The 13,717-nt window shown below is 38.9% G+C and overlaps 2 protein-coding genes across 3 annotated transcripts; both read right to left on the reverse strand.

Moving 5' to 3' along the window:
• Positions 1-2,255: 2,255 nt before the first annotated feature.
• Positions 2,256-4,822, reverse strand: mipb (major intrinsic protein of lens fiber b). Its single transcript, XM_015055007.1, has 4 exons — positions 4,058-4,822; positions 3,819-3,983; positions 3,656-3,736; positions 2,256-2,963 (listed from the first exon to the last, which is right to left on the reverse strand). The coding sequence occupies exons 1-4, from the start codon at positions 4,415-4,417 to the stop codon at positions 2,778-2,780; spliced, it is 792 nt and encodes a 263-aa protein (XP_014910493.1). The 5' UTR covers positions 4,418-4,822; the 3' UTR covers positions 2,256-2,777.
• A 3,807-nt stretch (positions 4,823-8,629) lies between these two features.
• Positions 8,630-12,574, reverse strand: LOC106961346 (aquaporin AQPAe.a). 2 transcript variants are annotated; one of them, XM_015055033.1, is made up of 6 exons: positions 11,934-12,574; positions 10,765-10,959; positions 10,108-10,269; positions 9,850-10,014; positions 9,413-9,493; positions 8,630-9,107 (listed from the first exon to the last, which is right to left on the reverse strand). In XM_015055033.1, the coding sequence occupies exons 1-6, from the start codon at positions 12,039-12,041 to the stop codon at positions 8,892-8,894; spliced, it is 927 nt and encodes a 308-aa protein (XP_014910519.1). In that variant the 5' UTR covers positions 12,042-12,574; the 3' UTR covers positions 8,630-8,891. The 2 variants fall into 2 exon arrangements, with proteins under 2 accessions (XP_014910519.1, XP_014910526.1); XM_015055040.1 differs by having other exon boundaries at positions 10,765-10,956; positions 11,934-12,567.
• Between the last annotated feature and the right edge of the window lie 1,143 nt (positions 12,575-13,717).

A 13,717-nucleotide genomic window follows, 5' to 3' on the forward strand; every position in this document is an offset into this window, starting at 1 on the left:
AGTACTTTTTTTTAATCAATATTAAGGAATACCTGACTTAAAACAAGCTCCAGTTTCTTGCTTTTGAGTGTACTAAGGAACTAGTCAAAATAACTGGTAAGAATATTGGTTTGCCAATATATGTGGAGGGCATTGACACGTGTGTTTGAATGTTGGTGGCCTGTATGTGTGAATGGGACTCAGAGCGCTGCAGCTTGCTGCACAGCTCTCATCCAGCCTCTCGTACCATTGTCCAGTTTTTTTTTTTTCTTTTTGTTACGTTATATAGACAGGTTCTTTAGCTAAGATAATGGAGTCTTCTGGTGTGGAACCAATGTTAGTGGTCTAAACCAAGCCATATGTCAGATTTTAAACAAATATGCAAAATAAAAATGAATGTTTGAAGTGGGTGGCTCTTGGTTTCTTAATTCTCTGGTAACTATGCCTGGTAATAAACCACTCATTGATTCAGGTGTGTTAGAGCAAGGATGCATCCAAACCCTTCTAGACAGCGGGAGAGACGTAATATGACGCTAAATTAGTTTCACCTCTGAATTTTAGCATGAATTTCAGAGCATGTGTGTTCTTAGTTAGCCTGTTTGCTTTGTCTTACAAGAACCCACAATTTTATAAAGCAAATGTTAATTTACAGATTTACAGCTCTGGAAAAAATAAGAGCGCAAAGCACTGAACCCAATTGAAAACCTTGTGGTTTATTGATTTCTGAACTCTTCCTGAGTTAAAACGTTAGTATTGTTGTTTCTAAATCTATATGAACTTGGTTTCTTTTCATTATTTGAGGTCTGACAGCACTGCATCTTTTTTTTTTATTTTTACTGTTTCTCATTTTCTGCAAATAAATACTAAAATTTTGCTTGGGATTTTAGAGACATGTTGTCAGTAGTTCATAGAATAACAGAACAAAGTTAATTCATCTGGAAATATAAAAGCCATTATATTAGCATATTTTTGCCTCATTCTATTTTGAAACTAAATTTTGAGGAACTTTACAGCCTCTCTTTTGGTTTTTGGGGAGTTATAAAAATGTTCTTTCATTTTCTAAATTGGTCTGTCTGGCTGTTACTTGCCTGAGAAATTATTTATCAAGACAACTGACAAACAATATATTTAAAAGAAACAAAAGATTTGTCAATGTTTGAAATCAAACTCAAAATACGGTTTAATTTACGAGCCTGACGCCCTTTTCCAGCTGCAGATTTATTCTCATCTTGGGCTCCTGGGACCTGGATTATGTGGCATTTACCCAAAATCACAGCTGCTTTCATTGTTAAAAAAAGCCTTCCCTCTTTTCCCTCTTTCTTAACATTAATTTAATATTTTCCAAAATAGTGTACCATAAACACCACTATTCGTATTTATTCTGTTTGAGGTCACTGAGCGCTTCTATTTCCTGTTTAAGGCTTTTCGTGTGTTGTTTGTGCCCTCTACTGGTCACGGTCATATATTGCAACTTAAACTCTCCCAAACATCCATTATGTTATCATTTTGGTTTGCGCACAACTTAAAGTGAAAAACCAACGCAAAGTGGCGAATAACTGTGCAGCAAAAGGGAAAAGAAACATGGCCTATGTTCAGTTCCACTGATTGAATTAGTCAGCATAATTTTGGCTTTTGTCTGAGCCGAGTTTTGAGTCTCTCTGACATAAAATCCTCCCAAAATACATTGAAGTTTTATTTTCACGCTGTTTTGAAATGTACTTCAAATGCTTAAAAGTTGCAGGTTTAAAAAAAGGGAAAAAATGAGCCAAGATTTGTGTAAAGTTTTGATTTTTTATGTTTGTTTGTTTTTTTTTTTTTTATTGAAACACCGTGTGCTCCCAGATAACTAAAAGAAGACCAAATGCCTGGGATACAACATCTGTTGTGGATTATGCTGGTTCAGAACAAAAAAAGCAGATGATTTATGTAAAAATTAATAAAATAGCAAATAACTGTGAGACAGCAAACAGGGTGGGGGTGGAGAAATGATCATGGCATGACAAACTGAACACAGGTAATGGTACGAAACAGATGAGCGGTTATGAAAATAAAAATAAGAACAACTGGATCTGCAAAATTGAACACACAAGTAAGCACATATACACACACTCACCTCCAAACACACACACACACACACACACACACACACACGCACACACACACACACACACACTCTCGCTCTCAATCTCTTTCACACTCTTTCTCTCTAAAACACACACCTACAGATAAAATGTGGTGATTGAAATAATTGAAACCCTGTTAAAATCAAAAGGTTGTTTTTTTTACATCCACATCTTGTGTCTGAAGTGCAGGAAACAAATAAAAAAAAGAGAGATAAGCTCAGATGAATACTGAAAAGCAAGCCCATCTTCACTGGTCTAACCCAACCTAAAAATGACAGCGTTCCTGTCTCTGTCATATCCAAACCCCGTTCCCGCTTTACTCCCATCTCTATCATTCCCTCTCACCTTCAGCCTGCTCCCGTCTCCCACTTTCTATCACTCTTCTCCACTACGAGACAGCGAATAGTTCAGGCTTTGAAAAGCACAATGTCCTGCTGGAAGTACAGAAAGAGGACTATTTGGAGGAGAGGGGGGCAGAGGAGTCTCGTTGTGTGCTGAGGTTGAAGGTGGCGAACCAACATTTTAGGAATATCTGAGAACATTTTGGGTTAGTCTTGTACAGAGGAGCGTGTGAAGGCATGAGGTCGAGGGGGAACAGTTGGGGGTCAGCGTAGCTCAGGGATTTGTCCCTCGTCCCCAGACTCCCAAAATCGGAGAAACGGGGACTGGGTCAGCTTATAAGGATTGCGTTTTGAGCTCGATGGGTTCCCCTCGAGTGTCCTGCTGAGTCTCGCTCTGGGGGGGTCGACTTCCCTTCAGTGTGGCCAGCCGCTCTGAGAGACCTCTCATACGGGGGAACAGGATGAAATCGTAAAAGATGGCACCCATGGCACCCCCGATCATAGGCCCAACCCAGTACACCTGCAGGAAATGACATATAAGTCGTCAACGGTTGACAATGCCATTCGTAGCTGTGCAGACACTTGTACGGCTGTCTGTTATTAAATTTTAAGGTGATTTTCTAATAAATTTTATGTAATCTTATTTTTGGATGACGGTGGACATATGTATCTGTTTAGTTTGTTATTTTATTATTAGAGAAAGTTTCAAGCTAGCTAGCTAACCAGATAGCTAGCTTTCTACTTAACAAGGTAGCTAGCTAGAAATATATCTATTTAGATAGATATGGTAGATATGGATTTTTTTTCACCATATTTTATAGTATTGTGGTAAGGACAAAAGTCATGATAATAACTATTTATTACTTTTTTTAGGTAACCGTGTGGCTGATACAGCAATTCTAGTTCCAGAAAAACAAAAACTACTGTTGAAAAAACATACCCATGTGCGATATGCTTCTTTAGGATACTAGTTACATAAAGTAGTGGGATTTTAATCACTAATCTGCACACAATAATTGCATTTAATCATATTTTCTTTCTTTTTTTTGATAATTATTAATGCTCTCAATAAACAAACATTGGAAAAAATAGTGAAGCTAACAGTAATACATAGAGTTTTGGTTAAACATAATTAATCAGAATTTAGCATGACATCGATAAATCAAAATTCTTATAACGATAAATGACACAATAAAGTTGTTGAGATCTTACCCAGTGGTTGATAAAGTTTCTGAAGAGCACTGCGGGGGCAAAAGATCTGGCAGGGTTCATTCCAGCACCGGTGTAGTACATCTAAAACACAATTCATGCATTGTTAAAGATTGTCTGTGTGCACAATTTTGCGATGCTTTTACCCTTTTCCTGCAACTCTCACCCCCATGAGATGCCCAATGGTGACAGAGAAGCCGATGGAGAGCGCTGCTGATCCCATACGGCCATTTCTCCTCTCATCGGTCACAGCAAAGACGCAGACAACAAGCTGGAAGGTGAGAAACACCTCCACTGTGGTGGCCATCCCCAGGCTCATGCCAGGCTGCAGCTGGAGGCACAAAAATTAGAGATGCAGCAAATGTTCGACCCATAGGATATTGAACATTAAGCCTTGACATTTACCATGTTCATTGCCATGTTGCCTCTCATGTTCCCAGGCGTGACCCCGTACAGCACTGCAGCTCCCGCCACGGCGCCCAGGCACTGCGCGAAGATGTAAAAAAAGGCACGGAAAAACGACATCTGTGAACCGACAAGGTAGGCAAAGGTAACCGCGGGGTTGATGTGGCCACCGCTGATGTGGCCAATGGACTGGATGAAGGTGGCGGCCGCCAGACCGAAGCACAGGGCCACATGAAGGACGTGATAAGGCCCGGTGGTCCAGCGTAAGGCAGCACCCATGCCGAAAAATACAAAGAACATGGTCCCGAAGAACTCAGCGAAGACCGCCCGCCAAAATTTCATAGACCGAAACTCCCACATGATGAGTGCTTGAAGTTCTTAGCCAAGAGAAGAGGAGTGTTGATGATTCAAGAAAAGGTAATTTACCTTTTCAGTCCTTCATAAAACAGCTAAAACAACAAAAAAAATCTCCTTTTTTAGTGTCAGCTGAAAAACAGCTGCTTTAAACGCAAATCTGGACTCTGCTGGTCTTTACCAAACTGTTCACTATGCTGGTAAAGTCAACTCAGCTGCTTGCCACCTCTCTCCACCTGTCGCAAAGACATAGGTGTGAGATGATGTGGGATGTGAGTACAGACCAAAGATGCTTAGATTCTTCAAAAGTAGGTGGGCATCAATGCTAACTGGGGGATTGTAAAGCACAGACGGGGATAGACGGATTGTCCAGTGGACCTTTTAGTCTCTGTGAGGGAGGGAAGGGGGCCAGACGGCCGCTTTATAAAACCCCCTCCGGGGGCCCCAGGTGACGTAATAATCCCCCTATTGGCCTGAGGATGGGGAGGTGGTGAGGTACTGCAGCGCTAAACATCATAAATCAAACTAACTTAACCCCTTTTGTTGCTTCTTTTCTTACACCTCCACTAAAACCACAAAAGAGCCAAATCAGATGAAGTATATGTTATAAAATCCAATCTAGTCAGAAAACGGATAGGATCAAGAAGGGTTATTTTTGTATATTCAGATCAAAAGCGGAGCCGAACCTCCACTGGGAGGAGCAGCTGAAACTCAGAGAAGATTTTCTTGAGGGCACATGTCATCTGTTGACATATCATAACTGTCACAACGTGCAGATATAAATCCTGATGGACAAGGGCAGAAAGCACACACTTGTGCACAAAGAGACATGCATATTTGTGTGCACACGCGCACACACACATGCACACGCACACACGTACACATGCATGCAGATAATACAGTTGGGGCCCCACACTGAAGCCCCCAAAGCTAACAGCGCTAACACTGAAATGCCTGACCCTGTGAAACCATTGTTTGCAACAAGCAAGGGCGCTACATATGCTCAAAGACAAGACTAAAATACAAATGCAGTGAAGTTCAGGGGAAGGTTTGCAGCTTCACTTTGCCGTTGTTTTAAAGACATTTAAACCATCGCTGAGGTTTAAAAATGGCGACGAAATCTAAAACCTGTACTTGACTATCTGGGTTTTGATTGATTCTGCTACAGCATGAGACAGTTAGATGGAAAATGAACAATAGAAGCAAAAATAACTACACACACACACCTAAAGATGAAATGTGATGAGTGAAGCGATTGAAACCCTTTTAAAATCAAACAATATTTAATAAAGAAAAGTGATTTGTGCAAAAAGTAAACAAAGAATGCTAACAGAGCTGCAAAACAGGAAGTCAACCAGAATCCCACCAGTAAATAACAAAGCATTTCTGTTTTCTGTGCTTGGCAGAAGACTTTGACTGATCACAGTGGTGTGTGTGTGTGTGTGTGTGTGTGTGTGTGTGTGTGTGTGTGTGTGTGTGTGTGTGTGTGTGTTGTAGAGACATGATGAGGGGGATAAGCGGCACCGAGTAACATCGGTGCTCACCAGAGCTGAGCAGCAGAGAGCCGCCGCTGTTAGTGTGTGTGTGTGTGTCGGCGGTGATGAATGCAGAACGCTGATCTTGTTGTTTTAACTGCCTTTTATACATGTCAGGAAGAACACACACAATGCTGGTCCTGTGGTGGATATTGTGCATTTTGTGCGCCTGTGTGTGAACTCCTGTATGTAGTGTGTTGTAAAACTGCAAGCCTTTCTGAGTGTGTGTGCGTATGTGCAACCAGAATATACACAGTAAGAGCAACGCTCATTTATGGCAAGAGTTTTATTTAAAGATTTTACAATAATCGTCAATATTAACTTGTTTTAAAGGGTCGGTCTTATACAATGTCTTGCAGACATACCACAAACTTTTATTCATGTAACAAACCAGCACAAAAAATTTGTGAAGCACAAGGAAAAGGACGCATGTTTTTCAAATAGTTTCCTAAATAAATCAAGTTCAGTTCAGATTATTTACATTTGGATCATTCATTTAAAAAAATGGAGCGGAGTTCAGTTTGGTGAAAGGTTTTCTATCGAATCAGCAATCCCTCCTCATTGAGTTGCATCACCTCGTTAACTCTGCAGCAGTTCCTTATAGGAGCATCTTAAAATAGATTAAAAAAAAAATTAGTTCCTACTTGCAGACTTTTTCACATTTGAACCAAGTTATTAGTAAAAAAAAAAGACCAATGGAACTGGAACTTTTTGTCAATTTTAAGGAATTACTGACTAAAAATTTACTTCTAAGTTAGTTTTGTCCTACTTCATTTGTACCTAAATATTTGCATTAGAAACTCGTAAGATGCTGCGTTGTTTTTCAGTGTAATTTCAGCAACTGTGACTATTAGCTCTATCAGAAAGTAAAAAAGTAAAAACAGACAATGTGTCTGGGAGAGTAAATCTGAGAGCAAGGTGTTCTGTTATTATAGAAAAATCTGATCTCTAATATTCACCGCTGCACCGATTATTAAGAGTTTTTATTTGAAGAAGATTTTCACAAGAAACTAGATATAAAGGAGGCCAGTAAAGAGAATATTAAAGGCTTCCTCAGATTCACCAGAAATAAACTAAATAAATTAACACTAAACTATAACAAAACAAACTTTCTTATGCAACACAAATAACAACAAAGTCCAGTCTTGTGATGATCGACATTACAAAAGTGAATGAAATCTGATTTTTGTAGTTATAATTGATCATAAACGGTACCAGTAAAAGCCTCATATAAGGAATTTAAAAGAGCAAAACGTCCCAAACTGTTGCATCATTTTATCAAACCAGAGTTGTGACGTGTGGAAACATGTTGACGTGTTTGAGCTGTTATACAAAGGTGAATAAATAAACATTTCTCTCTCTAGATATGCAGATTTGGTGGAAATATACATCTTAAAGTCTTGTAGCTGTTACTGCAATAAAAGCTGGTTCTGAAACAATCTTGAAACCGCGCATCATTTTCTCTCCTCTTTACAATTATGCATTGCTTTGTATTATATAACGACTCAATAAAATACAGATTTTTGTGTTTGTCATATGAAAAAAATCTAGAAATAAAACCAGCTAATATTTAACAGAAATCTAAATTAGATAAATATCAGTTCATACCGAGAAACAACAATTCTTAAAGGTTTTACGAAAAAACAAAACATTTCCTCAGAAACTGTGCTCATACTCCCATTGTTTCCATTTTAAATTACAAAGCTTATTCTGTTCTCCCTGTTGGACCACAACAGAGGTATGAAGGTCCATTTTCCTGTGAATAGCAGGTCGTATGAGAAGAGACAGAGCTGGACTGTTTGAGAGCATCACTGAACCCCCAGCACCGGCGAAGAGCCGCTTTAGCATTTCAAAGCGATCACAAACACAAGATGCATCTGGAACATCAGGCCGTTATTCAGCAGGATTTCAATTAGTCCCTTTTTTATTTACATATTCTGATTATGTGACAGAGAATACTGAACCTAGCGACATTAGCTTCCAGCCCCATATATGGCAATAAAGGCAGTACTTATCCTGTCATATATATATATATATATGGTTTTAACTTTTTTTTTAATTGTGAAAATGAAAAAAATATGATGATTTATTTTTTGTAGCCTAGGAAGTTTTACAACTGAGTAAAAATGAGTCTCATGAAGAGGATGCTCAGGGTTTTTTAAGTTTATGTAAAATCCCTTTTTCCACCATCATTTCTCTTGAAGATTTTGAAATAAAATGAAGAAAATTACAAAAGGTTTGTTGGTTAACCAAAACAAGACGGTAATGGACAAACTCAAGGATTATTCAATAGATATTCAATAGAAAGAGTGTCTGATAAAATATCCAATAACTTCACCAAACTCTGATTCAGAACCGCACAGCATTCTGGGGGATGTAGGCAGAGGAAAACCTTTAGCCGCTCAACCTCTCACTGCTAGATAAACAAGACTGATGGCATCAACTAGCTCACTCGCTCTTTGGTTACTAAGTAACAACCTGTTAAGTAACTTGTGGTTACCAAGCAACAACCTGTTGAGTAACTTGTGGTTTCCTAGCAACAATCTGTTGAGTAACTGCCGCAGCAGCAGTTTAAGGTTTCACCACTTTGCCTCTTAACTGCTTAAAAAAAAAACAAAAAAACAATGGCATGGAGTGAAAACTGTAGGAAAAACAGGAAACGTCACACCACCAGTTTGGCAGGATTTGAGATATTTAGAACAACAAAAAAAAAAACCTAATCAATAATTATCAATATTGACTGATATGAAACTCTTAGATTGATTCTTCTGTTTTAAGCGAGTTATCATAATCAGATTTGTTTTTATTTATTGCACAACAATCTTCAGATCATCAGTCTGATTTGTGATTTTTTGGCACGGGACGTTTAAGGAGTTTAACCGTTGGTAACTCAGCTCCTGCCTTCGCTCATCACCATCGAAGCCTGACTAAACCACCGTCCGTCTTCAGTTGCTTTCCTGTTTGTTGGCATGTTTGGCTCTCATGGCGTTCTGAGTGACTGTGGACAGAGACGAGCCGGTCATGCTGGCCGTCTCAACGATCTCAATGTCCTTGCAGGTCAAACAGGCCACCAGCTTCTGGCGAGAGGCGCTGCGGGCGAAGAAGAACTCATGGGACACTCCTGCCAGTAGAGCACCGATGATGGGACCGATCCAGTACACCTGTAGGTGGATGACAGAGTAGCATAGCGAACCGGGTAGCTAAGGTTGATTTTCTTTGTAAACGGAACAAAATTCACAAATTCATATAATTGTACGATCATTGTCTGGACTATGCATATTAGATTGCAATAAACCTTTGCTAATTATTTAATGACTCTCACTGCCTGTAGTACATTACATGCAACCTGTTTAATGCAGCATAAAAGGTTAAAGTAAAGAATAAAAATGTAGTTACTTATTGTAAATCATTTTTAAAAAGTTAATATGAAGCATCTCCACGCTACAGAGTGAAAAGTGTTTCTTACCCAGTGATTTTCCCAGAATCCAGTGATGATGGCTGGACCCAAGGAGCGTGCAGGGTTCATGCTGGCACCAGAGAAACGAGCCTGACACATAGTTATTGTTGTTAATTGGTGGCGTGACGTGTTTATTTAATGGCTAACTTTTCTCAGTTAAAGCAAAAACGAATTGTAATATGATATGTGTATGTGATTTTACAAATGACAATCTGAAAGTGGTTTGTGATACACCTGAGAAAAAAGCCATTTGCAGTTTTTGAAAAGTGGTTCTGAATACAAAAAGCACTCCACACTTTTCAGATTGTTTAATAAAATATTCTGAAATTTATGCATTCTTTCCTTTCGGTTTTAATGCATTAGTTTTTGTTGGTCTATCTATTAAAATTCAACATTTTTATGTAAACAAATACACCAGGAGTCTTGTTTTTTGTTTTGTTTTTTACCCCTATTAGCACTCCAGCAGTGTGAGAAAACCCAATGGCCAGATTTCCTGGCTCCACGCTCTCCTTCCGTCTCTGCTCCTCCACTGAGAAGACGGTGAAAACCATCTGAAAGGTGCACAGAACCTCGATGCACAGAGCCTGCGCTGCATTCAAATCTGCAGGAACCTGAGATTTAAGAGGAGTCGAGACAGAGGAAGCATTAAGAAGGAAAGTATGAGAAATATTTAGCAGAAACTGAGTTGTATCCTGCAAACTGACCCTGTTAACAAAGTGCTCTGCTGTGGCTTTGAGGGGCAGGGCCAGGTAGAGGGCCGAGGTCCCTAAACAGGCCCCCAAACACTGAGCCACCAGGTAAACGAGCGCCCGCAGAGCGTCCAGCTTCCGGGTGGCCAGCAAGGACAGCGTGACAGCCGGGTTCACCTGGTCAGACACACAGACACAAACTGCTTCTCTGCTTTCTAATGAAATCAAATTCAGCATTTTTGAATTTCACCTCACTGTCAGCATTCACTACAAGATTTCACAAAGTGTTTTTTATATTTTAGGATTCTATAAGATGCATGTGTGTATATTTTATTATAACTATATTTTCTGCTTTCTTTTGTAAACAATTTCTATCCTGATATTGATTATTGTTACCTACCTAAAATGACGATCAAACCTTGTTTTTTGCTAAAAGTGATTTTAACAACAACAAAAACACCACTTTTTTTTCCCCATTTGATGATTTTGTCATTTGAAACTGCAATTATTTGCTAACTGGTTTACTTTACAGAAAATCTCCTTTTTTTTTTCTTTTTTTTTTACCAACTTTTAATTTAATCGACAATTTCATCACATTTATTCAACATCCTTTTGGCTGTTTTGTGGAAAAAGTAAAACTCTGTTCTCTAAATGTTGCTGTACGGTGTTTACCTGCGCTCCACTTATTTCTCCAAAGCAGTGTGCCAGTGCAACAATGACCACACCCACTGCCACAGCTGGATACAGGGGCCCCCCGGGGGCCTCGCCGGGCCCTGGAACAGAGGCGCCCAGCACGGCGCTCACTAACACCAGGGTGCCAAGCAGCTCTGCCAAGGCGGCGCTCCAGAACTGCCGACTGCGGAGCTCCTCGGCGCAAAAAGGGCAAAGTTAGCTCGTATTTAGTCCTTCTATTCGATTTTTATGACTACAATGAATCAAAACACAAAACTAAAATGTTGTTGAAAGTCAGAGGTTTGTAAATATGTGTTTGCTAAAATATTAAGGGGACTTTGAAATGCAAAATTCAAGTATTTGCAAACAGGTTAAAACGTCTTTCTGCTAAACATATCCTGATTTAGGTCTCGTTTATGACACAAGAATAAAATAATGACAAACATCTCCTAAAAAGTAGGTTAACTAGGAGTGGGGCAATTATCAATTATAAAATGATAAACAGAGGATCATGCTGTGATCTACAGTTTTACAACAAGATTTGATAAATCCAAAGTAAGCAAAGTGTGGCCTGAGTTGTTTGGGTCATTTGCTGGGCACATTTGGTTTGGTTCCCCGTAGAGAAACTGAGGAAAAATAGAAATTTGTGTTTTAGCTGATAGTTATGTTTTAGAGAATGTCCATCATCGTGACAAAATAAGAACAGGATTGTTTTGTTTTTGCTCATATCATATACTACATGTCTGCTGAACAGATGATCTGTGATATTATCAAAATAATACGGTTCTGAGTTTTCAGGATGCAGGACTTTCAAACCAAATGCAACGGAGAAACATTTTGCTCGTACTGCTGTTGGTACTCTAGGTTCTTAAAAACAAAGATTTGACTTTAAGGGAAAAACTAAGTGCCAAATTTTGGAATAATTTGAAAGTCTTTGTTTAAAAGCAAACATGAATATATCAAAAAAACCTGAGATAAATTTGATCAAATCACGGGCCTGTGATCGGGATCTTCAACATAAACTCATAAATTACAAATTCCTTCTAACTAATAAACTAAATCATCATAAACAGCCACTTTCATTGCAAATACACTCATGCAAGGGCTACTTTGTGATGACGTCTCCTTCCAGGATTACAAAGAAAATGTATAACTTTCCTGTTGCTCACCTCCCGCCACGTCATTTCAGATCCAGCGTAGACGTTTCCCTCCGGCTCCTTGTTTATCTCTGTTTCTGTGTGTGGAGCTGTGGGGGTCTGAGGGCTTTGGGGTCTCATTAACTTGAGAGCTCTTTTGATGAGAACAAGCCTCCTCCCTCTCCGCCTCACGCTCTCCTTCTCGGCTGCACTCCAGGCCCTGCTCACACACACACACACACACACACACACACACACAGAGCAAAGACGTCCCTTTGAGGGTGCATGTCTAACATCCTCTCCTCCAAAATCCAGCAAACAAATTAATCAACCTTATGCCTCTACAGAAATCTGCAGGGCTTCTAACATATATGCAAAATGTCTCAATAAATTAAATCAACTTCAAAATGTGCTGCGTATGAAGGTGATGAATATTAATTCTCAGTTGATACAATTTGTCAGCACTAAATATTTTCCCAAATTACATAAAGACAAATACACACAATGCCAGATTAAAACTTAAAAGCGACACATTTTGCCAAAAATCCACAAAACTAGGTAAAAGTTTCCGACATAGTTTGGATTTCACAATTTAAACATAATTTAGACTTAATTTTTCTCTATATGTTTCCATTTATCTTTTAAAAGATTGTTTCCTTATATTTGAGCATTTTAATAAAATACCAATAATAGTCACCTATCATAAATTACAATAAATACCAACCCAGACAGCAGAAAATAACCCTTTTGAACATTAATTACATTATTTGCATTATAACATTACAAAATTTATATTACAATCTGTTTCATTTGCATTTTCAACATTTACAAAAGCTGTAAATCACACCTGTGATTTTTTTCATACATGTCACAGAACAATACTTTGGTCACTTTTTAAAAAATGTCCTAACTTTTCCTCAGCTAAAAAAAATATCTAAATATATCTTATAGATATATTTTGTTCAATAAGTGAATCTATATTGTTTTGTTGTTGTTTAGGTGCAACTAAATCATGTTCAGAGATTAGACGTTGACATAAAAAATAGTTTAAAAAATAACTGAATGTTTAATTATTCATCCATTTTTTCCAATAGCATCTAACTTCCCTCTGATCACACCAGCAGCACACAAAATCAAATGATTGCTGCTTTTTAAATATAAATTACACTTACAAGTCTATAAAATTGACAAGGAACTGTTCCAATCTTGAGAACAGAGCTCTACCTAAACCAACCATTAAAGTATGTGTGTCTTGTTATAAGGCTATTTGGCTTATAAGTTTGCTTCTTTTTTATATATATTTCCTTCGGGAAGATTTCAGACGTACACCATATAGCAAAAAGTGTTTTTTTGGTCAAATTGTTTGGTGTGAACTGGTCGCCTAGAAACTGCCGCTCAGCATGACTTTCAAACCAGTAACAGCAGAAGGAGCCAATTAGTGAGCAGAAGTGAGGCGAACAACAAGAACAAACCTCGTGCTTTGATTTCAAACCATCTGTTTCTCTAATATGCAGCATTTCTGTGCCAGACACGATCAATCCCGAAAACCTTTTTTAATCGTTTCAAAAGGCCCGTTTTCGCCTCTCTACATGCTGCTTGTGAGGTATCCCTCTGATCGCCATGGGGACCGTCTCTTTCATGATGCTGTTGCCATGGAGGCTTGTGGACCGCTGCATCTCTTTTCATTGTCCCTCTTTGATATCAACGCGTACTGCACTTCGGCGCTTCGATCAGATGATGCTGCAGGAACCGCTCTGGGTCCGACCCGAGCGAAGGGGCAGCAATGACCGGTACGTGATGGTGGTGGATTTCTGCTG

This window comes from Poecilia latipinna, unplaced genomic scaffold (genome assembly GCF_001443285.1).
Source record: "Poecilia latipinna isolate Pla-1442-1.1 unplaced genomic scaffold, P_latipinna-1.0 Scaffold57, whole genome shotgun sequence".
NCBI classification, from domain to species: Eukaryota; Metazoa; Chordata; class Actinopteri; order Cyprinodontiformes; family Poeciliidae; genus Poecilia; species Poecilia latipinna.